General features: G+C 34.9%; 3 protein-coding genes across 5 annotated transcripts; 2 read left to right on the top strand and 1 right to left on the bottom strand.

Annotated features, from left to right (window-relative positions):
* LOC18600820 (oleosin 18.2 kDa) lies at nt 2,568-3,458 on the top strand. The gene has a single exon (XM_007031499.2). The coding sequence runs from the start codon at nt 2,675-2,677 to the stop codon at nt 3,155-3,157; it is 483 nt and encodes a 160-aa protein (XP_007031561.1). The 5' UTR covers nt 2,568-2,674; the 3' UTR covers nt 3,158-3,458.
* On the bottom strand, nt 3,692-7,361 carry LOC18600819 (WD repeat-containing protein 82). The gene is made up of 10 exons (XM_007031498.2): nt 7,184-7,361; nt 6,833-6,933; nt 6,434-6,543; nt 6,273-6,339; nt 5,786-5,885; nt 5,327-5,443; nt 5,063-5,200; nt 4,841-4,922; nt 4,584-4,633; nt 3,692-4,069 (listed from the first exon to the last, which is right to left on the bottom strand). The coding sequence occupies exons 1-10, from the start codon at nt 7,268-7,270 to the stop codon at nt 3,887-3,889; spliced, it is 1,035 nt and encodes a 344-aa protein (XP_007031560.2). The 5' UTR covers nt 7,271-7,361; the 3' UTR covers nt 3,692-3,886.
* Nucleotides 13,089-26,175, top strand: LOC18600818 (protein RST1). Of its 3 annotated transcripts, none has more exons than XM_007031497.2 (25): nt 13,089-13,610; nt 13,699-13,983; nt 14,462-14,545; nt 14,696-14,972; nt 15,440-15,690; nt 15,987-16,170; nt 16,276-16,463; nt 16,607-16,707; nt 17,098-17,173; nt 18,096-18,227; nt 18,304-18,385; nt 18,812-18,884; nt 19,471-19,639; nt 19,789-19,919; nt 20,030-20,121; nt 20,509-20,600; nt 20,679-20,894; nt 21,015-21,092; nt 21,260-21,442; nt 22,361-23,260; nt 23,354-23,650; nt 23,957-24,613; nt 24,820-24,970; nt 25,140-25,258; nt 25,531-26,175. In XM_007031497.2, exons 1-25 carry the CDS (start codon nt 13,218-13,220, stop codon nt 25,891-25,893), a joined length of 5,574 nt encoding a protein of 1,857 aa, XP_007031559.2. In that variant the 5' UTR covers nt 13,089-13,217; the 3' UTR covers nt 25,894-26,175. The 3 variants fall into 3 exon arrangements, with proteins under 3 accessions (XP_007031559.2, XP_017975617.1, XP_017975618.1); XM_018120128.1 differs by having other exon boundaries at nt 14,693-14,972; XM_018120129.1 differs by lacking the exon at nt 15,440-15,690 and having other exon boundaries at nt 14,693-14,972; nt 16,054-16,170.

Genomic DNA, 26,361 nt, shown 5'->3' with positions numbered 1-26,361 from the left:
TCATCAAGAAACGTACAAATCCGTCACTTGAAAATTAGTATAATTTAACTTAAAAAGTAAAATCCAAAATATATTAACGGATTGAGCTTTTATAAGTAAAATAAAACACGGGGTTTTGATTCGATCGGTCAAGCGGATCGAAGCAAAGAGGGGTGAAGGGGGACTTTGATGAGAAAAACTTGGTTAGAAGAAGAAATTGGGGGGGAGAAAGGGTTGGGGGGGTGGGGAATATTTGGGGTTTGGGATGACCTCAAAGATCCTATATGTCTTTCATTGACATACAAGGGAGAAGCACGCGAGCGCAAACTCGGAAAAAAGGCAAGAAAAAAGTTGATGGTGAACAGGGCTGGAACCATGGGTCCCCAAAAGGTCTACTACCATGCTAACCCATTTCCATTTTCCATTCATTTCACTTGCATTCATCTTTCGTTTTCAAGGGGTTCTGGACGGGCCACCACACAACCGCCCAAGGGGAAAGAGGAAAAGGGGAGGATCAAACTGACCCAAAGCACACAAATGTTTTGGCGATTGGGGAAGATTTTGATTGATTGATTGATTAGACGTGCCCTTCAAAGGGGCAATTAAGGCCCAGTGGGCCTCCAAACATGTCATATGAACAGGGCAATCATCTTTCAATGTAACCAAAACTTCTACATCAACGAGATGAGATTGATGCAAAGGTTGCTCTTTTCTTTTTTGGTCCCTGCCCCCACCCACATTCCCCTTTGCCCCTTTTGGTTGGTGCAATAGTCATTGAGGGTGGTCCAGCACCCGCACGTTCGGTGTGCCATTTGTCAGTGTAGGTTTTTGTTTATGTATTTTGGCGCGAGAAACGCGCGTTTAATAACATCCACATGTTTGCGTAGATAAATTATTGTTACGAACTTATATTTTCAATTTAAAAAATATACTTGTTAAGTAAAAAAAAATTCACGTTCGGTAAAGAAAAAGTACGCGTATTTCTTCTTTACACATGTCTTACGATCAAATGTGTATTTGGTTTGTATATGTTGGTTGGCTAGCTAGAAGAAGATGAGTAATCATTTGGGAAGTGCCATTGCTGTCTTTAATGCATGGTCAAGAAGAAACAGGCTCATATCTAAAACTAGATATAGTTTGGTTGTTCTGCATACAATTGTTGGGCAACAGCCCTTGACTGATGCCATAGGAGATGGCATGAACTTGTTGGGTTCAGACTCTGATCCATAATGCAGAGAGATGACAAAAGCCTTATTAGAAACGATCATGAAGCCCAACCTGACTCAAGCCAAGCAGCAGTTCTGGTTGGGTCCAGTTCTTTGAAAGTCCAACGCTAATCAAGCATAAATCAATCAAGATAAGCCTAAATCAGAGATATCACAAGCCTATAACAGAGGGCCCAAATGCTACTCAAAGGGCCGGTCCAGATATTTTATGTGAAGCTCAAAGCAGGGAATCGTCAAGCTTATGAAATTAAATTTTAAAATTATTATTCAAAATCGTATCATTATATAATATTCTAAACACTACTTATTAAATACTTAAATTCATTAAATATCCAATTAAAATAAATTCAAAATTAATTTTTTATGTATACATTATTAATAAGTATTACATTCATTATAAATAATTTCACAAACAAATATATATAATTAAAATATTTTAATTATAATTAAGTATTATTTATAATCAAATTCAAATAATAAATATCATAAACTTACTATCCAAAATTTACCCGAATCCGTGACGAGGTCTCGAATACTGCTTGAATCTTATTTGATCGGATCGAATATGCGAGAACAAGAAAAAAACAAATACAGGAAACCCCAAATAGAAAAGGGACAATGCTTGGAAACAAGCAATGACGTGAACGAATGAAGAATGTCTTCTTGCGAAGGATGCATTTATCCTGCAGGGCAGACGGTGCGGTTACCCTCTGAGAGTGAAAAAAAAACAAAAGGAATTGAAAGGTTCTGGCTGGCACAAGCACTTACGCAAATTCCTCCAGCTTCCACTGCACTATTCTCTGTAATGATCCACACGCCTCAGTCAAAATTTTTTAACCAGAAGAAGTGTTTTAAGGAGGTCTGTCTGTATCAGTAAATTACATATCTGAAGTGGAACCCCATTGACTAGCAAGTTAATCACAGGATGAGGTTTAAGCTAAGAAACCTGATTGGTACTATGAACTGTTTTAAGGAAATTTAGTTTCAAATTGTTGGGATGTCATTGAGGTGGAGAGGCTTTGGACTCTGCGTGATCGGTTGAGAAAAGAACACATTCTTCTTATAATTTAGAGAAAAGACGTGTGCATGGTAAGGCAAAGAAATATACGGCCATGGCCTCTTAAAAATGAGGTACAACCCACTTGTTCCCACCCCAAAAGCACAACGCAGCATTATTGCAGAAGGGCAAAAGCAATGTGGCAAAAAAAGAAATGCGGGAAGGCATTAAGATGGGTTCTCTCCTGTTCTTTGGTTTTTTGGCGTACAGGAATCACAGTGAAACTTGTTTCCCATGCAAAGCCTCAGCTCACCATGTCATCCCCCTACGTGTCTCCACATTGCAAGCCTCACTCCTCTATAAAGATCCACCACCGTAACTCTCCCCCTTCACCTCTCTTTCTCTCTCACTTTTGCTGTCATTAACATAATCATTTCTGCATTTGTGAAAGCTTATAATTTAATCTCTACCAATGGCTGACCGTGACCGCCCTCACCAGATTCAGGTTCACCAACATCACCGCTTTGACCAGGGTGGTAAGAACTATCAATCCGCTAGTGGACCATCAGCGACCCAGGTTCTGGCTGTGCTTACCCTCCTCCCAGTCGGTGGCATTCTGCTTGCGTTAGCAGGGCTGACCCTCACTGGCACCGTCATTGGGCTCTGTGTGGCCACACCACTGTTCATCATCTTCAGCCCGGTTCTTGTCCCAGCAGCCATTGCCGTTGGCTTGGCAGTGGCTGGTTTCTTGTCCTCCGGGGCTTTCGGGTTGACGGGGCTGTCCTCACTCGCCTATGTCTTTAATCGCCTGAGGAGGGCCACCGGTACGGAGCAGCTGGACATGGACCAGGCTAAGAGGCGCATGCAGGACATGGCAGGGTATGTAGGACAGAAGACTAAGGAGGTTGGACAGAAGATCGAGGGTAAGGCTAATGAGGGTACCGTAAGGACATGAATTTGATAGGAGGGGTACCTGCTTGCATGGGGAGGGCAATAAAGTGTAGTCTTTTTCATTCTCAAGGTGTTGTCTGTGCAGTTGTTTGTGTATGTCTGGTTAGCCATACTAGTTGAGAGATAGTGGGCAATGTAATTAGACTCTCGTATTTGCTGTCTGTTTTTGAGTTTAATTTGTTCAATTCCATGTATGCTTTTTCTTTATCTTAAGTCAGTCTCTCTATCTCCTGTGAAAAAGCTAGTGACTTCCAGTTAAATCTCTCAACCCTTCAGCTTTGAACCTCTTGAATATCAATCACATCATCAAGGATCACCTCTTGAATCTCCGGTATTAGCGCTGTAGCTAGTACTTTTGTCTGATCTGCCGGCCTTGCAAAGGGCCCTCAGAACCCAATATTGCACTTCCAGATGCAGCTAAACAGTTTCGCCTGTGGACAGAATTTTCAGTTTAATATGCCCTTGTCGCTTTCTCCATAGCTATAAAATGCTGACCCGTTAGCAGCTTTCCCTTGGCACATAATCTTTAGACAGATTATTAACAGTTGATTAACTGAACATATACAATAAACAGAATATTACCGGAATTCAGAACACAAATTTTCCAAGCATAAGATTAATTGCTAATTTTACAAAGTGAAACCAATCTTAAACACATGTAACAAAATTCTTCCGCCGGCCGACATTACAATAGCTTATGGGAGTTGGTTTCCAGCGAGAAAAGGTATTGAATTCATTGACCAATTTGCTCAGACTGAGCCCCGGCTTGGGCATCGGTGGAACCAGGCTCAGCAGCTGGCTTTGAATTGTTAGGTATCCAAAATGTAAGGACAGTTGATGCAGCGACGAACATGGCCCTACGAGGAGCCCACTTCAAGCATGCTGCAATACCTATGTGGCTGTTCCAAGCGGTCACCTGCATGAGAATTGCACAATGAACCCGGGAAACATCTTTATTCATAACAATAAATACGGTTAGCTCCTTTTAGGGAACTTCGTAGACGCCTCAAGAAGGATGCCAGAGAACATAATGACAGACTGGTCAAACATATAGACAGATGCCCAAGTTATTAGCAAAATGTAGAATGAGAAGCAATGGGAGTAAGCAATGAACAATGTGCTTGATGGCTGATCATGAAAATCAGAACAAAAACAAAAAGGAGCTCACTAGAGAATTAATCCCCCAACAAAGAAAGAATCAGGAGAGCACAGATAGCATAAATGGGTTTCAAAAGCAAACAAAATTGAAGTTGCTAGGCCTTTTGCATCTTTGCATATACTCCTTTCCTTATTTAGTATAAGAAGGGAAAGAGAAAAGGGGTGAGCAGCGCATAATAAACCCATACTCAGTGCCGAGATATGACGTATGTGTTGTTTCAGTGAAGCTACCACAAGTATAACATGAGAAGCTCCATTAGAAAAGGCTTTACCTCATTTCGCATCTTGATGTTCCAAGCATGCAAGGTTCCATCTCCTGACCCTTCAATATGTTAACATTGAGCTCAATCAACCATGTATCCAAATAAAACACAAAATAAAGGTAATCAACAATCTGAACCTTAATAGGAAGATATCTACTCAATTTACACTATAGGATGTTAAAAATTATTCAAGATAAACTTAATGCAAAAGATAACACACATGCATGTATTCTTCTCAAGTAGCAAGCAGGACAAGGAATTGGTACCTGAGATCACGTACTGACCATCTGGAGTAAAGGTTGCCTCTATAGTTGTATTTGGAGATGGTTCTAAACTGAACCCACAACGCTGCACAAGTAAAAGTTTTAATCTAAGTATTAAATCCAGACATCATCTTATAGGATACAAGCTTGGGCCCTTAGGAAAAAACTGAGCTAGAGACTTTTAACAAAAATCTTTTGGATGCATTGACTGGCAGGGTAACTAACCTTCTCTCCTCCATATGCATCAAGAACATAGATGTTGTTATTTGTGGTTGTCAATAGCATTGATTTGCCATCATTGCTGAATTTGATATCACAAACCTCAGCTGTGTCTCCACCAACTAAAAATGTGTCAAAGGGTCCCTATATTCGGAGAAATAAGTCAAACTCATTATACTAATTATTAAAAAAAAAAAGAAAGAAAATCAAACTCATAACACTGATAATGCCAAAACACATTTAAATGCTTAACGAGTTAAAACTTAGAACCTTGTCGTAGGAGCGTGAATCAAACAATTTAATAGCACCCCCTTCCATGGCCACAGCAAAGACAAGGCCTTGTTGGTCATATGCTACAGTAGGTCTACCCCGCAGTCGTAAAACTCCCTGAAAACTACAACAGTAAGCATAAATCACATTTGTGTATAATTTTAGATCACGAAATGCAGATTGAAAGCGTAAGCCCGTGTGCAGACCATTATTACAGCAATACATTTGGGTAATGATGTTTGCGCCATTGGGAAACCTTTTTTATTAGCATTTTACATGGATAGAGTCTTAGTGTGCCTCTCTCTCTGCCTTGTTTGGGGGAGAGGGAGTGGATTAAGGAGGGAGCATTCTGCTCTGAATTAAGCATTCTTTTTCTCATACATAAGTAAGTTTCCTTCATAAATCACTTTCTTAATTACCCAACATTTGCATAGAATTCATGGGAAACCAGAAACCAACCTGACAGGCATTTACACGAAGATCCCATATCCTTACACTGTGGTCAAGAGAACCTGACATGAAGCTATCGTTTACCGGAGACATGCAGAGGGAAACAACTCTACAGTAGCAGATATAATGAAACTTATTAGCATTATAGCATTGGAAAATTACAAAACAGAAAAGGAAACAACTCCTTAAGAAAGAGGGAAAAAGAAAAAAAAAAAAAAAGATGAGCAGAGGTACACCCAAAAAAACAACCCAAAGGTTTTCATATTTTCAATAGATTCTTAAAAACAAGTGATGCAGATTAATGTATGGATATACACACAGGTCTCAAAACCATGCTACATGAAGCTAACATCTAAAACCCTCATTAAAATATTCAATAATTGACACACATTAAACATGGATTTTCAAGTCGCTCTGTTCTTCTACAATCAATACTGAGCTCCCTTTAAGCAAACAGTCTAGACCTTTGCTTGAATTAACACTAAGAATTACTAACCTCTCTTTATGTCCTTTGAAGTAGCGAAGGCATCGGTTATCATACATCGAAAGATAGCGTAGGGCTTCTGTTAACAAAAGAAAAGAGCAGAAGCAGTTAATATTGGTTTGTTATCATATCAAAACATAACAATAAGGCCTAAACCATACTAAGAAACTCACCTCCAGTTGACTCCAAATTGTGTCTCGAAGAGCATATAACAGAACTAGGATGATGCGTGAAACATATGCAATCAGCCCCATGTTTCTTATGATATGTTGTCTTTAACAACCTAAGGCACAAAATTAAATGATCATTAATGCAACCAATAAAAAGGGTTCCTAAGACTTACAATGTTCCAGCACTAAGCCCAATTAAAATCACCCGAACACTCGAAATTCAAATCATATTAACAAACCAAAAGCCTTCTCAAATGATAAATTTTTACAGTTAAGGATTAAAAGCAATATAATGCTGAAACTTGCAATGTAGGTAACAATTTGAATATCTAATTAAATTAAGAGCAATATCTTCATTTTCCTTCCATTACTCAACTTCAGTGAAAAGAACGAAAAACTAACTTGGCATTGGCAATGTCGTAGAGACGAACTGAATCGTCCTCGCTGGCTGTCACCAATAGATCGTCTTTCCGGTGAAAGTCAAGTGAGTTTATCTTTCCTCCCTGGAAAATATAAACCAAAAATGAAGGAAATAATCAATTTGAATACTCAAAACGGATTTCAAATCAGTAAGCTCCAGTAATAAGTTTCCAGTATCTGAATTGTTGCATTCAAAAGAAGAAAATAAATAAAATAAATCAGAAGCGTGAAGCAGCTGGTTTTGTGCTTTTTTTCTTTTGTAGCTTAAAAAATATTAATTTATTTTTGGATTTAATGGGGGAATTAAAGAGAATAATAGTAGTGGAATATTACGAAGTCTGAGAAAACTGCGCCAATCGACATGCTGCGCACCGTTTCGTCGTTGAGCTCTGTGATTGACATCGTCGTTTTCGTCGCCATTTTTTTTTCTTCTGATTTTTCTTGGAGATGGAGGGTTTTAGGATTGAAAGACAAGACGGAATGGCAGATGAAACTCAACGACGTCGTAGAAGACGGATTACCTTCGTGGACATTCTCATTTTTTTATTCTTTTAAAGCTCTTTATTGTATTAACTAATTTGGAGTACATTCCATCTGTAACCCCAAACCTTTATTTAAATTTCATTTTTGACCCTTAACCTTTAAATTGTTTCATAAAAGTTTCTAACCTTTTTAAAACAATACATAATGCTCCAATAAGTCCCTAAATTATTAAAAAATTTAAATAAATTTTTATTCTTTTATTATTGTCAATCAAGTTTTTATATTTTTATTTTGAGTCAAATAAACTCTTATGATTAATAATTGATTAATTATCATTAGTAAAAATATTACTCATCATTTTGTGTTCACATGATACTAACATGACGTTAATGTAGAGAATGAAAAAAATCCCATAATTATGTTATCATGCCAACTAAATCAATCATTAGTTATAAAAATTTATTTGATTCAAAATAAAAGTAAAAAAAAATTATTTGACTCAAAATAAAAGTATAAGAGTTTGATTGAACGTAATAAAAATATAAAAATTTTATTTAATTCTTTAAATAATTTAAATTTTTTTTATATATTATATATATCTTAAAACAATATCTATAAGTATTTCTCACACTTCAAATGCCATGTGGATTTTGATATGTCACACTTCAAAAGCCACATGGATGCTAACATGTCTTTATTTAATAGCAAAATTTGATGGAAGGACCATATTGGCACCTTTTAAAACGGTTTCGGTCTTTCATGGATAATTTAAAGATTAAGGATCAAATGCAACTCAAATAAAAGGTTTGGTAGTATGGAGGAATTACCCAACTAATTCATATGAAGCCTATTGGCCAATTTTCGAGGAAAAAAAAGTACGATGAGCGAATAAGATAAGAAATATTGCTTGAATTGTGCTTTGAGTATAATGCAATATGTATATTAAATGAGGTTTTTCGTAAAATATTCTTGATCGGGTATGAAAAAATTTGAGAGTATTTATTTGATTAAATTTCTCATCGATCGATTTTATTTAAAATAGAAATTGTATGAGTTTCACATGCAAGAAGATATGTTCATGAATTAAAGACCATCTTGATGAGTTAAAAAAATAAATTTAGAAATATGAGAAACATTTATAACTTTATATAAAATGAAGCCCCTGTAAGGTTTTTAGACAATATCACATAGGCACATCAATGCTGTAGGTCATAAGAAGTGGCTAAGTTTTCCACGTGGCATCATCAAGGGAAAGTTGTTATAGGATTTGACTTTAGGCGAACCGTATCACGGGTCACAATTAACAAGACTTGTCAAGTCAAATTTTAGTTAAAATTAAACAGTATAATATTTTAAAAAAATTAAATAAGTTTTTATTCTTTTATTACATTCAATTAAGTTTTTATATTTTTTATTTAGATAAAATAAACTCTTATAATTAATAATTAATTAATTGTTAATAATAAAAATATTTATTATCATTTTATGTTCATGTTGCGTTAATGTAAATGATGAAAAATGTAATATAACCATATAATCATGTCATATTAGATTCACATAGGCGCCACATGATATAAAATATTAAGTACTATTTTGATTAAGTTTACCGATTGACATAAAGATTTATTTGATTGAAAAAATAACTTATTTAATTAAAAAAACTTAATTGAACTTAATAAAAAAATAAAAATAAAAAAATGAAAATTTTCACTGTACCAATAGTCGGGAAAAGTGAATTATCACTTAAGAAAAAATGTTTTTTTAATGATTTCATAGATAATAAACCACTATTTTTCCTTATAGATTTAATCGGGACTCGTTGAGTCAAGAATCCAAACTTTTATAAGCTTGTCACTGGTAATAAAAAAACCAAACCATCTTTTTTTGAATTTCGACAGTTACCTCGGTAGATCTTGACTTTTCTCTACACTTAAAGCATGTTAAAATCTATTTTATTAAAAATTAAAAAATAAAATGTTCAAAAAATTCTTAAATTATTTTAAAAAATTCAAATAAGTTTTTATTTTTTATTGTATTAAATTTAAATAAATTTTTATAATTACTAATCAATTAATAATTAATTATCATTGTATGTCTCTGTAGTACTAAAAGTGAATCATCGCCTAANAAATATTTTTAAAAATTTTAAATAAGTTTTTATTTTTTATTGTATTAAATTTAAATAAATTTTTATAATTACTAATCAATTAATAATTAATTATCATTGTATGTCTCTGTAGTACTAAAAGTGAATCATCGCCTAAGAAAAATATTTTGTTAATGATTTTATAGGTAATAAACCACTTCTTTTCATTAGAGATGTAATCAGGACTCATTGAGTGAAAAATCTAAACTTTTATAAACTTGTTAACGGTAATAAAAAAAAGAACCAAACCATCTTCTTTGGAATTACGGCGGCTAATCCTTGGTAAGACTTTAACCTTTCTCTACACTTAAAGCATGTCAAAATCCATTTTAGTCTCACTTCAATTGCCACTTTAATCGTTTTCATTAAAATAAAGATTTAATGAAATAAAAATAATTTTTATAAAATTTAAATTAAATAAAAATAAAAAAATAATTATATTATGAAAACTTTGAAATAACATAGGTCCCCTTTTTCAAAAAAATATTTTAGTCACTTTTAAGCTTGAGTTGAATGCCGCTTTGACTAGCTTTATTTATTTAAATAAAGTAATATAAAACATTTAAAAAATTAAAATAGGATGAAATATTTTTTATAAAACTACCTTGGAATTGTTTTATAAATCACCATGGTTAGCGCAAAAACACCTGATTGTAGAGTTTGATTCTAAGACTGTAATCTCATGGGTGCAAAATCCACTGAAGAGACCATGGAATGTTAGAAAATATTTCAGCATATTGACTTGTTATGTGAAGCAAAAGGGGGAGTGACTTTCTATCATGTCTTTAGGGAAGGAAACCAGTGTGCGGATCAGCTTGCAAAGCATGGTGTTAAGCGAAGCAATTTGTTTATTGTTTGGTTGTAGGACAATGTCTTTATATGTAACGGTGATTGTAAGGTATTGACATGGTTTATATTAGTTGGTTGTAGGACAATTTGAATTCTGAAATTAAGATCCCATCGTCTAGCTGCCTTTCTACAGTGACCATTACCAAAAAAAACACAACTCAGCTTCCACCAAGCTTTGGCCCAGCTTTTATACAAAGTTTTTATAAAATTTCAATTTACTTTACCCATAAGGTTACTTCAATTTCATTACTTTATATTCAACAAACAAGATAGTCATTTTGATGTAATATCTTAAAATAAATTTTGATCATTTAAAAGACGTTGGAATGTTAGAGTAATATCTTTAATAACGTTGGTTCTTTTTTTTCCAACCTTAATATGAAGTTTTTATGAAATTTCAACTTGCTTGACCCGTTAAGTTACTTCATTTTCATTATTTTATAGTCGACAAACATAATAATCTTTTTTATGTAATATCTTAAAAAAAATTTTGATCATTTAAAAGAAATTACAATGTTAGAGTAATATGTTAAATTATGTTAGCCAGCTTTACCCTAGCCTTAATATAAATTTCTTGTGAAATTTTAACTTGCTTAACCAATTGTTTGTAGACTAATAAAGCCTAAGAGATGGTCGAAATGTAGAACTAATGGGAATAACCCATGCAAGAAGTGGAAACTTGTGTAAAGATTGTGTTAAAGCCCAAATAAAGATACTTCAAGGAAACAATTACTTCTTATACCAATTCTAAGAGCTCTTGAGGACAGTGAGGAGGACAATGCTAATCCTTTTTACGGTCTCTTGGTTTCTAAGCAGCCCAAGTGAGGTTGAACTGTAGAAAGGTCAGCTAGACGATGGGATCTTAATTTCAGAATTCAAATTGTCCTACAACCAACCAATATAAACCATGTCAATACCTTACAATCACCGTTACATATAAAGACATTGCCCTACAGCCAAACAATAAACAAATTGCTTCGCTTAACACCATGCTTTGCAAGCTGGTCCGCACACTGGTTTCCATCCCTAAAGACATGATAGAAAGTCACTCCCCCTATTGCTTCACATAACAAGTCCATATGCTGAAATATTTTCTAACATTCCATGGTCTCTTCAGTGGATTTTGCACCCAAGAGACTACAGTCTTAGAATCAAACTCTACAATCAGGTGTTTTTGCCCTAACCATGGTGATTTATAAATATTTTAAATATTTTTTTATTTAAAATAGAAATTGTTTGAGTTTCACATGAAAGAAGATATGTTTATGAACGAAAGACCATCTTGATGAGTTCAAAAAATAAATTTAAAGATATAAGAAATATTTATAACTTTATATAAAATGAAGCCCCTATAAGTTTCCTAGATAATATCACATAGGCACATCAATGTTGTCGGTTATAAGAAGTGGCTAAGCTTTTCACATGGAGCTATCAAGGGAGAGCTGTTATGGGAATTGGCTTTGGGCGAACCGCATCACTAGTAACCTGTATGGGTGATGGGCTACAATTGATAAGACTTGTTAGGTCAAATTTTAATTAAAATAAAATGGTATAATATTCAAAAAAGTCCCTAAATTATTTTAAAAAAATTAAATAAGTCTTTAGTCTTTTATTGTATCTAATTAAGTTTTTATATTTTTATTTTAGATAAAATAAACCCTTATAACTAATAATTAACTAATTGTCATTCATAAAAATATCTATTATCATTTTATATTCATGTGATGTTAACATAAAAGATGAAAAATGTAATATGATCATGTAATTATGTTACATTAATCAAGACTTGTTGAGTCAAGAATCCAAACTTTTATAAGCTTGTCATTGGGAATAAAAGAACCAAACCATCTTTTTCATAATTTCGACGGCTACCTTGGTAAGTCCTTGACCTTTCTCTACACTTAAAGCATGTTAAAATCTATTTTATTAAAAATTAAAAAATATAATATTCAAAAAAATTCTTAAATTATTTTAAAAATTTTAAAAAAGTTTTTATTTTTTATTATATTAAATTTAAATAAAAATTTATAATTAACAATTAATTAATAGTTAATTATAATTAATTAAAATATCTATTATTATTTTATATCTATGTGGTACTATAATCGGGAAAAGTGAATCATCACCTAAGAAAAATATTTTGTCAATGATTTTATGGGTAATAAACCATTTCTTTTTGTTAGAGATGTAATCGGGACTCATCGAGTGAAAAATCTAAACTTTTATAAATTTGTTAATGGTAATAAAAAAAGAACCAAATCATCTTCTTCAGAATTGCGATGGCTAACCTTTGGTAAGACTTTAACCTTTCTCTACACTTAAAGCATGTCAAAATCCATTTTAGTCTCACTTCAATTAGCACTTTAATCGTTTTCATTCAAATAAAGATTTAATGAAATAAAAATAATATTTTAAAAATTTAATTAAATATAATAAAAAAAATTTTATGTGAGAACTTTGAAATAACATAGGTCCCCTTTTTCAAAAAAATATTTTAGTCACTTTTAAGCTTGAGTTGAATTCCGCTTTGACTAGCTTTATTTAGTTAAATAAAGTAATATAAAACATTTAAAAAATTAAAATAAAATGTTTAATTATTTTTAAAATAAAATTTAATTAATTTCCAAGCTAATGAACGAGCCTGAACTAACTCTTGCAAATTCTCTGAGGCCCACGCCCAGCCTGCCCAAACGAACGTAACTGAGAAATTTTGTAGTATTGTTATTATTTTTAATAAAAAAAATAAAGAGTATCGGAACGTTAGAAAGGCCAGGATCCTAACAATTGAGTCTTTCCCTCGCTCCTTTTCCTCAGTCCTCCCAACTCATGACTCGGTTATCCAACTTGGTGAGTTCACTCTAGACGAGTAGCCGAGTAGTAGCTCAGAAAATGGACTCATACACTTCATTACTCGAGAAAACCCGGGTCCCCCAACCGTCCCTCCAAAAATTCGCCGTAATCTCCATCTTCTCGAAGCTACGAACAGCTCCAGTTCACCTCGGACCCGATTCCGTGCCGGGAAGCCACGCCATCTCCCAATGCCTCCATTCTTCCTCCCCAGCCGTTGTCGACCAGACCGTTCGCGAGCTCTGCCGCCTCGTTTTGGACTCCAACCTGGACCTCTTTCAGGCCTTGTTGGACCTCCAATCAGTCTTGGAAGGATCCGATCCGAAATTCGCCACCCTCTTCGTGAAATCCTTAGGTTTCCTCGTTCGCGTCGGGTTCGAGCGTAGTAGCAGGTCGTGGACGCCCGAGTCCCATGAAGATCACCCTTTCGTTAAGGTTTACATTAAATTAAATTGAGTTATCACAGTCATTTTTATTATCATCATCTGTATAATTTTTAATTATTTATTTTTGAAAATTTCAGATTCTTTCGAGTAGGAGAGAGGTTGAAGCGGAGCTTGTGAATCAAGTTTTGTTATTTATGGCAAAAAATAAGGGATTGGGAATGGTGGAAGTCTGCGAATTCTTGAGACCTTTTCTGAATTTTTCAATTTTAAGAATACCTTTCTCGGATTCTTCATCGATTTTGTTTGTTAGGCGGTTAATTTCATCAATGGCATCGTTTTGCTGTTCATTTCCTAACGAGGCAATGCCAATTTTCAGCTTACTTATAAATTGCCTGAAATATTTCCCGCGCAAAAGCTTAGAAGTAAGTTTGACTGCTTACCTTTTTAACTACTTAATTTTTTCTTTCAGAAGTAAAAAAAAAAAATATATATATATATTTGAAAAAAATACAAGTAATAAGTTTAACTAATTTAAAATTTAGATTTAATAACTTTTGTCAACGGCAGAATGCGTGATTTTTACTTTTATATGGAGCGATTACTTTGAACACATGTTACATTTAATTATTTGCTGGTTTTGAGTCGAATATGATTTTGCTTTTGCTTTTGAGGAAGCTTTTAATAAGCAGAAATCAAGCAGCAAAAGCAACAACTAAATGGAAAGTTAATTGTTTCTTAAATTAGTCATGTTGATTAAATTTCACGTCATGTTGAATATGGGTAACTCTTAAGTAAGTTCAAACTGTTCGGATTTCTGAACTTATAGCTCTATTAAGTTCATAATTATGGTCTCTTTGAAGGCTCTTTTTTATTGGGTTCTACGTTCTTGAAAATTTTCAGGAAACCAGGAATTTTGGTTATGTAGCAGAATGTGTAATTGACTCATTTATTGTGGTTTTGAGACAATTGGTTGGAAAAGGATCGGTAAGTTTTAGAAACTTCAGTTTTCACTCAGACCATTATGTTTTGACTTGGAATTTGTCTTACTTTGCTGTTGATGTTCTTTTTAATGATGTCACCGGTTTCCTTTTGTTGCCTTATCATTCCATATTTATTTTTGGTCTATGTTAGCAGTTGATTACTGAGGCTCAACTGTGTGGGGTGGAGTTAATAGAGAATGTGCTTTCACTCTATACATCTTCTCACAAGCAGTCTGGTGGGGCTGAACCTATAGTTGAGTTATTAAAGCACATGTTGACTGCCCAGAAAGATCTTGCACTGCAATATATACCGGAACTATCATCAGTAATACTATCTTTATCTGTTGTACTTATTGAGTCCGAGCTTGAACATGAACAGCTCTCAGTATTGAAATTCATCCACTTTCTTTTGAAGTGGAAAAGTGAAAGTGGTACGTACTTTCAACATTGTTATGTTGATTCTTTTAGCTTGATCACCTGTAAGTTGTATCTTCAGAGATTTTATTGCTATCTACTGAATTAATTTCTGATGTAGTTTAAACTTTTATTTCTATAATTATAAGTTTCTAACTTAGCTTTACTTGATTATGAATCCATGTTAAAGAAGTGTGTTAAATATTAATACATTTATATGTGACATTTGCTTAATTTTCTTAGCCATCTTGGAAGTCTCAATATAATTTAGACCTCTGGTTTATAATATTTTTGCTGTTGTTGTTTATATTTTATTTAACTATATCCTTGTTTGTGTTTTGCTTTGTAAATGAACATGGAGGCCCCCTCTCTATCTTGTGCATGTGGACAGTATGAGGAATGCTGGTTCACCATTTGCCATTTTTTTGGGTTGAATTCCTGGACCTTTAGCGCTTATAGTATTCTCTTGTACTCACTTTTGTAGAATATGTTGTTGATGGAGCTGAATATTTCCTTAGTGAAGAGCTTTTGGTTATATTTCCCATCATCAGCCTCATATCATCTCCCTCTAAATCAGTTAAAGGAGCAGCAACTGATTTGCTTGTCCTTTTAGAAAGGCTTTTAGTAAAATTATTAACAACACCAAAGATTAAGCTAGCCAAGAAGGGGGGCTATCCATCAATTAGCAGACCTGAATTGATTACTTACAGACTTTTGCAACATCTATGGTTTCAGGTGTGTTCTTGCTATCACAAGTTTAAAAGTTATATGTTTCTTTTTGGTGATAATGTCTACTAGAAGAATTAAATTGTTTATATGCAGTCGATGTATTCAATTAAATATTAGTCATTGTCACTGGTGTTGAAGATCATAGCCAAGATAAACTTACCATTTACTGAAAACACTTATTTATTTGTTTTTACAATTTTGATGACAAGGCTGATACTGATAAATGATGTAAGAAATAATACTGTTAGTATTGGTAGCAAAAGGTGATCAAAGAATTACACTATTTATGTTTTGTTTTACAGGATCAATTTTCATTGTCTAGTTCTTTCTTTCTAAGTTTTGCTTCTCTTCGTGAAACTGATGTCAAAGAAATGCATGGTGGACCAAGATCTTGGGCTTATCAACTAAAAGAGCTTGCTCTATGGATTGTTGAGAGAAGAAGATTAGGTCTACCTGTCCCACTATCTCAAGAAATTTTTCTAACTGGTAGGGTGCTTATAAATCCTCATTTTTCCTAATGCTGAAAGCATCCAGCGTATTTATTTTAGAGGATAAAATCTTTACTTCATCTTTCTATCATTCATCTTGTAGAAATGCCCTTGCTACTCGGAGCAATTGCTGCTGTTTTGGTGATGCATCCGTCGCTTGGGAGTGCTGCTATAGATGCTTGGGCTTCCATTGGCATTATGGATCCAAAACTCGGTGTTCCTCTGTTGCTAGCAATTCTATTTTATAATAACATATTCACCAGAAAAGATGTTACCTACAAGAATATGCAGGTGAGAGTTCCTACCTAACTTCCCCACACACTATGTCAATTCATGTCTTGTGCTACTAATGCCAGGGCATTATAGCACCCCCCCTCCCCCCTCTCTGTGATTTCTTTCATCTGTTTATTTTCTTCCATGATAAAATTTTGCAGTTAAAGCTTTTGGGAATGCTTCCGTCACTTGCATTGCAGTCTGGGATGATTCCACTTGTAGTTCAAACTCTCTTGCCAATGCTGCACAAGGATGCAAAGCCGTATGTGCTCTTTAGATATTTTTCTCTCATTCTCTTTCAACTATTTTGTTTTCTTTCCGTGATATTATAGTACGCCATCTTTTTAACACACTGTTACATGATATCGTTAGTAATTGCAACACAGAAATTTTATTGTCTTTCCAACTTTTATGACTGTTAATTAGGTGCTATTTAGATGGTTGCTGTTTGTATGCATGAGAAGTTGTGTTCTGAGAAAGGATAAGAGCCCCAATTTTTTATTGAGAATTTTCAATAGTCATTTGATTGTTTCCTGAAGAATTAAGCTCTACTTTTGTGCTTCAATTCTGTTTTTGACGAATCGTTAAAGTTTTCTTTTGCTATGAAGAATCTTCTTTATCCTGTCTCAGCATATGCTTATTTCATATTCAGAGTGTTGTATGCCACAGCTACTCGCTTGCTTTGTCAAACCTGGGAGGTCAATGACCGTGTCTTTGGAAGTTTGCAAGTAAGCACTATAGCATTTCTTCCCTTATTGCCTCATGCTAGTTAGCCAACTGAGGACCTGTGTTAATACGTAGCCCTTTAATGTTTCTATGTATATTTTTTTTTCTAATGTATTTATGTTTATTTATATATGTGCATGTACATCAGGCCGTCTGTTAGATTTTTTTGGTGAAAATAAGGAAAGATATTGCCATAGTTTACTGCAGAGATTTATTCAACTTCTCAATCTGCAAAATTATCTCTATCCAAAGGACCCTGTTCATTTGTGTTTTGAACATTTGCAACTGCTGATAAAAAGGAATTTAACCAACCCTGGATGGGAATGCTGGAAGATTGTTGTATCTCTTTTAGTCTTGTAGACTGAGGTCACAATTTTCCAATCATTTGCCTGATCAGGCCTAGGGCAGGGCACTATTTGCTCTTGCTTTTTTGTAACTTGGTTTCTAGTTGGATGCCCTGCTGGATGATCTAGTATTTGACCTTTGGTATATCATGTTTACCTTTATGTCCAAAATGTAACTTCTTGTTTTAACTCTTGATTTTAAGAGAATCAATTGGAAATAATACTAATATACCACAATAAGCCCAATAGTGTGGTCCTCTGGTAAAATCTAACAACCAGAGATCAGAGGTTCAACTCTAGTCTTAATCTAGGGCCAGCTCGATGACGGGGGTGATATTTGTCTCACTGAGAAGACTTTTCTTATTCATTTTAATATAAGTTCAATTGAAAAATGTTTTTAGCATGTTCATCAGCCAAATATAATTTTTTTTTAAACATGTTCATGTACATTGCTTTGCATGTCAATTTTTGAAAACCTGCATTAGGGTGATTGACTGTGCTTTTTGGTGCTTGCACCTAGTTCCTCTAGCTGATTTATATGCTGTCCTTTATTTCTTATTTGCTTTTCCTCGGCATATAGGGAGTATTACTTCCAAAAGGATTCACTGAATTTATGTCTGAGAGAAACATCTGTATAAGTATGGCCGTTTCCATCCGGGATGTTTGCAGAAAGAACCCTGATAGGGGTGTGGACCTTATCTTGTCTGTTTCGGTATGAAGTTCTCCAGAGCTGTTTCCTGCTTTCTTGTTCTTTTGCACATTGATTGAAGATCCTGTCCATTTAACAGGCTTGCATTGAGAGTCCGGATCCCACAATTCAATCTTTTGGCTTTCAAAGCCTTTCCCACCTTTGTGAAGCTGATGTGATTGGTAATCTTGATTTTCAAACTTGAAGATGCATATTTCTCATATTTCCAGTGTTCTTAGAGGATTGAATTTTTTTTAAGTTCTTTGTTTCAGTTGAAAAAGTTCACTATAATGTCTATGTCTACTATTATGTGTTTGTCTGCATGTAGTCTTAACCTCTCCTCATCTTTTAACATTCTTTTGTTAATTTGCTAGAATTAATGGTAAGGCTATAGAAAATAATGTAGCTTGAGTAATTTTTTGTGAATGCCCTTAATGCTATGATAGCTGCTACTTAATCAATGGTCTGGTTCATTTACAATATTACATTGTCCAAATTCATTTCTTGAATTAACTGCATTTCTTGTCTTCTCGTTTTCTTTTCAATCTTATGAACTAGTCTTTCTGATTTTGAAGTGAATTTATATTCTATTTATTATATCCATTCAGATTTCTATACTGCGTGGGATGTTATTGCAAAGCATGTGCAAGGCTATCATGAGGACCCAGTTCTTGCCTATAGGTAATAATGTCTTGGTATTAACTGATATTGACCAATTTCCTAATTGATGGTAGGAGGGGTAAGGCAAGGTTGAGTTTAAAATAACAAGCGCAGCCTAGCCTTATGCAGTCTGCACATTGTTTTCCAGCTGAGGCTTAGTGTGATCTTAGCAACATGCTAATAATTTAATGGTGCAGTAGCATAAGTCCGGGGCTAAAGATTGCAAAAATGCAGTTCCAAGTCATGAGAGCAGGTCAATTTATGCAAAAACTTGTGTAAAAAGAAAATGGGAAAAAGTGTACTTGGATAACTCCTGGTTTCTTGTGGTGACAATTTGCATCATGATGCCACTAATTCTAGATTTCTCCTGTGCAAACATGTGACTCCTTTAAAAGGCTGAACTTGTTATCTTGTCCTAGCACAATATGTTCTATTGTTATATTTGAATGTGACAGTCACTTCTGATGCCTTTTTTGTCTGCTTTACAGTATTCACTTTTACGATACAAATATGAGGTTTACATACTCATTAGATAAATCATACTTAATTGCCTCTTTCAAGTTAAAATATTTCAAAGTCTACTGTACTAATCTCTGCTTATTGGCAGTGTCTGCCTTCTTCTAAGATGGGGTGCAATGGATGCTGATGCATATCCAGAAGCCTCAAGGGAAGTAATGAAGATTGTATGGGGTGTTGGGTGCTCCTTACGGATGGGTCATGAATCACAATGGGCAAAGGCAAAGGCCTCTGCATTTGAGGCCTTAACCCAATATGAGGTTTTAGAAATCAGAACTTTTTTTGTCCTTCTAATAGTGTTTGTTCTGTTTTTATTTTTTTTTGGTCTTTGTGCCATTTTTCTGTAGTCTATTATATTTTTGGTATACACATACAAGACTTTCCTCTAAAGTAATCAATGTTTTTCCAGATACCAAGTATTGTGAATAATATTTCAAATTTTAAACAAATGGTCATGGATCTACTTCTTTCTGAGATAAATCCAGATGTACTTAAGGCTTTGGAAGGACTTCAAGTCAAAATTATAGGATACGAGCATAGGTAATGTTTAATGAGATATATATGGTTGAACCTGCTAGTCTCTGTCCTTCACATGCTCAAGAAAGTAGTCATGTTTCCTGTGCTCATAACGTTCTGTCTACTTTCTCCAGCATCCGGCGAAGATATGTGAAGGAGAAAAAGGTCCCAGCAAGTAAGATTGAGAAGTTGCTAGATGTATTTCCACAGGTTATCTTCTCTTCAGGTATGACGTGATTGGTTGTTTTGCCTTCTGAGAGAAATTTTGGTTCTTGTGGAAAAGATTGACTGCAAATTGAAATTTTACTCTTTTGTTCCTGAGCTTTATGTCCTTATGACAAGTTAGTCCACTAGAAGAAGTTTATTAGTTAAAGTTAGTCCATCTGCGGAACAATTAAAAATATTATAACTCTTGAATTGAAATTTGGCAACATATTCTTCTCTAGAATCAGATCCCCATGTCACTAGAAGTAATTTCTTTCATTCAATAAATTTAATCATTTAGCAGAGCAAAGCAGGTGGGTTCTTTTATGTTAATAGTTTTAGGTTTCTTAATTATAAGGTGTATTGGTGCATTGTATTCACTGGTACACCATTCTTTTTCCATTTGTAGGAAAAAGAAGTAATGCTGGAGAACTACCTGGTGCAGCCTTATTGTGTGGTTTCTTTACTTCGAATGATTTGAGAAACCAAGGCACAGCAAGGGTAGGATAATCTGAATTGTCAACTTCTTTGCATTAAAATTTATCACGCTTGCTAAGTCTGACATTTTTAAGGTTTTAGGGGTTGGAAGGTTCCCATTCTGGATATGAAGATATGATGGTGCAAATAGCAGGATCTCTTCAACTCTCAAGAAACATTTTTGTTGCACTTCTTTCACTGCAATCATGGAAAGCCTTTGTGCGACGTTGGATGAGGGCTAATATCTTGTCTATTGATGCTAAAGTCTCAGTTATGGTTTCAGATAAAACTTCTAAAGCTGCTAATAATATTCTGAAGGTTTGCAACTGCCTTCTGCTAGTGCTGTTCTGTGTTGTATTCCAGTCAACTTTTTGTCCTCTTTCAAAAGAATGCATTTGACAAAACTGATATTTGTCTTCCTCTAATTTTCTCATGCAGATCATGATGCGAGTTGCAGAAGAATCTATTCCAAGATCTGCTGAAAATATTGCATTAGCAATTGCTGCACTTTGTGCGGTGAGATTTCAAACTGATGATAGCTTCATCTCTAGGCTTCATTATTGGACAGCTTGCTAAAAATTTGCCTGGACTATGGAGATAGATGACAAGGTTTAAGGAACTCTCATAAAAAAATTTTAGTATTGGTTTCTCCTGATATCTTTTTTTTTATTTGCTATTATTAGGTCGTGCCACCATCTGCTCATACCATAAAATCAACTGCTTCAAAGTTTCTATTGGGTTGGTTGTTTCAGTATGAACATGAGCATCGCCAATGGTCAGCTGCCATGTCTCTTGGATTGATCTCAAGTTCCTTACATGTGACAGATCATAAGCCGAAATTTCAGAACATTACTGGACTTCTTGAGGTAGTCTCTTTGATACTGCTGGGACCTTACCCCCTCTCTTCCGTAGGTTGGGCATTGACTGTACCATTCATAATAGAAGAATTAAAATTTGTCTTATTATCATATGGTACACTCAAGTTATTCTAGAAAGTGAAGGAAGCAGTTAGAACTTAAAAAAATAAGTTTTTTTTTTTTTATTAAAAGAATCTGAATATTGCTAGTGAGCTTAGTATACTGATAAATCCTTTTCTTGTTTTAATCCCAATTCCTAAGGGTTTTCTCGTCTAAGGAAATTTGCAACTCAACTGGGTGCTAAGTATAGATTAAAAGTATCTGTCACTTTCTAAAGAAGAATAGATACCAGATTATTGGACTAGTCATTATCAGTTACTAATATGGTTCAAGAACAATGCCCCCTTCTCTCCTTCAGTTATTAAAAGTTGAGTATGAATTTGGAATGTGGCATTTTCATTCATTCAATTTTTTTACATAATTCTGTATCATTTCCACATGCTTTCACCTAAGAGAGATGTTTGACACACTATCAGAGATTGATCTTATCTGTGTGTGTGTGTGTGTCTCTCTCTCTCTCACACACACGCACATGCAGGAATGTGAATGCTGCAATAAAGAAAAATTTCTAGAACCATCCCATACCTCCCATTCTAGCTTTTTTTTCTCTCTCGTCCTTGGCTGAGTTTATTTATATATAGAAATCTCTCAGAGAGAGAATTTATATACAAAATTATGATCATTCCTCATTGTAGAAGAATTACTGTTCAATGATGGAGTTGTGAATTGCATAGTGTTTGCATTAGAGCAAGGAACGTTAGAACTATTTTAGCAGTTGTAATCATTAGCTAAAGGGCTCTATGAGTCTTGAGAATTATTGATAAATTTTTATTGGCAGGTTATTTTACTGGAATTGCTTGGTTTCAGGTTTTGTGCTGTAGCAAAAGCCCCCTTGTCAAAGGAGCTTGTGGAATTGGCTTAGGATTTTCCTGCCAAGATCTTCTTTCAAGAGTTGAAGCTACAGATGATTCTACTGCAAATGAGGAAAACCACAAGATGCAGGAAGAAAGATTATTAGGAAGAATAGTTAGAACATTATCTCTCATTTTATGTCCAGTTGCTGACTCTTCAGCCAATACTCTAGAAAGTCTCTGTGCACATTTTCCAGCAAGCACAGATGATATAGATACCAGTGTGATTTCTGGCTTGTTATATGATAATTGTGATGACTTGGAGGACGATATATGGGGTATAGCTGGTCTAGTCATTGGTTTAGGGAGCTGCGTTGGTGCAATATTTAGAAGGGGTGCATATGATGCTGTGCTCAAGATAAAAGACTTGATCATATCCTGGATTCCTCATATGACTTCATTGGTTCAAAACTTTGATTCAAGCGGTGAAAGATCTGAGATACTTTTATCAGTAGGATCCTGTCTTGCACTTCCCCTCGTAGTGGCTTTTTGCCAAAGAGTGGAAATGGTGGATGGTAATGAATTAGACCATCTAGTCAATGGCTACATGGAGCTCATATCTGAGTTATTATCTGTTAATAAATCTGACAACTTTCACAAGAGTTTGTTGATGGCATCAACTGCTGGAGCTGGAAGCCTATTGGCATGCATATTGAATGAAGGCGTGCATGTTATTGAAGTGGAACGTGTAAAATGTTTACTTGAATTGCTTAGAAAATGTTACTCTAGTACTTACCCTCCTATCATCCACTTAGGTGGGATGCTTGGAGTTGTTAATGCTTTGGGGGCAGATGCTGGAAATTTATTTCATTTTCATCCTTTAAACTCCTTGGTGCATTCTGGTTATGATCAAAAGGTAGTTTAATTACTCTGTTTTATTTGATGTTCATGAGAGCCTAACTTCTGCTGGTTATTGTGTACCCAAATATTCACATGCTTAAGTCAACAGGAACATTCATATATTTCGGGTCCCATACTTGTCAATCCTGCTTGTGAAGAGCATTCAACATCATTGATGCAAGAGATTTTTCTCGTGGCACAAAATTCTGATGACCATCAGCTGCAACAATATGCTGCATGGGCAGTTTCATTTCTTCGATATCGATTGTGGTCCAGAGAAATATTAAATAGTGCTAGTGTTACACAATCTGAGTCTGCAGGCTCAAAACCTGTTTCACAAGGTGTTCCTGAGGACAGTGCAGTCATGAAGCTTGGTCTGTGGCTAAAATCTTTTAATCATTCTGGGGTAAGTTCCTCATATAATATTTGTATTGTCTGAATGGTAACTGGAATTTTCTTTTTCTGGGCTAAGATGGGCATGGATGCCTCTGTTGAGTGACACATACTTATGCTTTTAGTCCATCATGTTTTCGAAAAAAATAGTATCATCCTTTATAACATATTCTGTTGTGATGTGAGATTAAGTAGCTAGAAAAGCCCATGCTATACCTTCATGTTTGATGGAGTGAACTTTTTATTTGTTGTCCTCATCTACTTCTCCACTTCTAGTTTGTTAATTTATTTTTATAATTTCTTGCTTCAATAAGTTCAGACAGGTAGCAATACACATATGTGCACAGTTGCCACTATTTTAAGGTGCCTATCACTAGCTCCCAGATTACCAACCTTGGATTGGGGTGCAATTGTCAGACGCTGTATGAGATATGAAGCTCAAGTTACTGGGTTGCTGATGCCACATATAGCCCTTAAGGAAGGAACCCTCAGGGAGGAATGCTTGCATTTTGCCCTGGTCCATGCAAAGCAATTTGATGTTCTCCTAACCTTCCTTGATGAGCTGGCTGACCTTTCTAGGTTCAGGACACTTGAGCTAAGTCTCCAGTCTTGTCTGCTCAGTCATGTAGGAGACCTGATAAAATTATTCTCAGGTTCGAGGCTGGAGAAATTATTGGATGATGTGACTAATTACTTGTCTTCAGTTACATCAGACCAAGTACATGATTTGGAGCAGAAAAGTTCATTACAGATTTGTTGCTGGAAGGGTCTCTATCAGTGTCTGGATGAAGCATCTCTTGACTCTCTAGAATACATTAAAAATATTGAAAGGTGCATGGAAGTGCTTTTTTCTTTGTTACCCACACCTCAATCTGCTGCTGTTATGGAAGTGGATCAATTGAATTCTATTGAGTGGTCTGAGGCAGTTAGATGCTTGGCAAAGGCTCGGCAGGGCTGGTTATTGGATTTTCTGCAGGTATGCACAATTGCACATTTCTTTTGTCCATCTGTATTATTTTATTAAAGCACAGATTTTGTTGAAGTTAATTTCTTGCGATTCTGGCCAAAAAAATTCCTTGCAAAATACTTGCAATTCACTTTGGCATCATTCAAATACAGACTGATAGCTTTGTACTCTTTAATGTACATTTGTTTGTTTTGTTAACCATTTGCTCATCACAGGTTTCACATTTGGATTCAAGAAAAAGAGATGTCCAGTTTGTAGAAGTGCTAAAGAAGATTCAAGCTAAAGCCAAGCTAGCTAGGATCGGTTCCATCTCACTGACTGAGCTGGGAAAATTAAAATCTTATTTATTGAACTCAGAATCACTAGGTTAGTGTTCTTTTATATAAATATTCAGATGTGAACAAAAGAAAAGGAAGGTAATATTTGCTTGTTGACACCATGTGGAAAGGGGGTCTTCTGTTTGTGCTTTTCGTATGTTCTCTTATCTACAGCTTGGAGATTGTTAACCTGACAAACTTACAAGCTTTTGTTTCAGGTACCTGGGGTGTGCTTCTTGAAGTTGTAGCAACTTTGCAACCGGCAGAGGGAAGTGTGAAAAGACAATGGCTGGTTGATGCAGTAGAAATTAGCTGTGTTTCAAGCTATCCTTCCACGGTAGGCACTAATCTTCTGATAAAATTAAGCTGGTCCCCTCTCCCTCTCCACCATGCAAAAATGCACTTACTAAATCACATCTCCACTATTGTGAATTGGCATGCATATTTGTTTGATTTTGGTTGCTTGCCATTTTGGCCAATGGATGTAAGGTTAAGTGCTGAAATCTTCTCCATTAAGATAGGGGAGGCCAGCTAAAATTTGTTTTCACCTATGCTTTTAAGTCTTTGTCGCTATTGTACTAATTAAACTTGTTCTTTATCTTGCTGCAGGTACTGCAGTTTCTTGGTCTCCTATCTGGTAGCTGCTGCAAATATATGCCCCTTCTTATTCTGGATCCATCTTCTGTTCTGAGTGATCTACCAGTTACCCTTACTTCTCTTCTCTCAGAGCCCAGTTGGGAAGTCATTGCAGAAACCTTTACCTCTTATCTTTTGACATCGACAGAACGCATTTACAGTTGGGCTACTAAATTATCAGTGGCTGATGATTCACCCAGCTCACAACCTATTGACAAAAGTGAAAATGATATGGTTCCATTTCTATTGCGTGTGATGCATCATGCTTGTGTTTGTTTGAAAGATTACTTGCCTCTGGAGAAGCAGCTTAGACTCGCAAACATGGTGGTGATGTGAGGTATGAACCCTGCACTTTGGAAATGGGAGTCATTGTGATGAGCATACAACAATATCCATAAAACCAACTTGAAATATGTCAAGCATATTTGATTTTGTCGGATTGCATCGTGTTTTCGTATATATTTGTATCACTGTTTTTCTGTATTTCGTTCCACATTACATATCCCATTTTATACAGTAGACCTGGTAGTTTTGGATACTATTTCTCAACACAACACAAGTTCGATACAAAATTAAGTGTATTTTGATTTTGTATAATCATATTTGTGTATTCATGTGTGTTTATTCGTGCCAATAATTGTTTCAATTTGTTTAACTTAAAAATATTCATTTTTTATGTAAATTCACATTTAATTAATTATGTTAATAAGCTAATTCATATTACCAAACATATTTAACTTGTTTAAATTTATTTATTAAATATTAACATTTTAAAAAATAATATTAGTTATGTGTTTAAATAAG

This window comes from Theobroma cacao, chromosome 4 (assembly GCF_000208745.1).
Source record: "Theobroma cacao cultivar B97-61/B2 chromosome 4, Criollo_cocoa_genome_V2, whole genome shotgun sequence".
NCBI lineage: Eukaryota > Viridiplantae > Streptophyta > Magnoliopsida > Malvales > Malvaceae > Theobroma > Theobroma cacao.
Note: the sequence above shows the minus strand (reverse complement) of the source record. Positions and strands in the feature narration are given on the sequence as shown.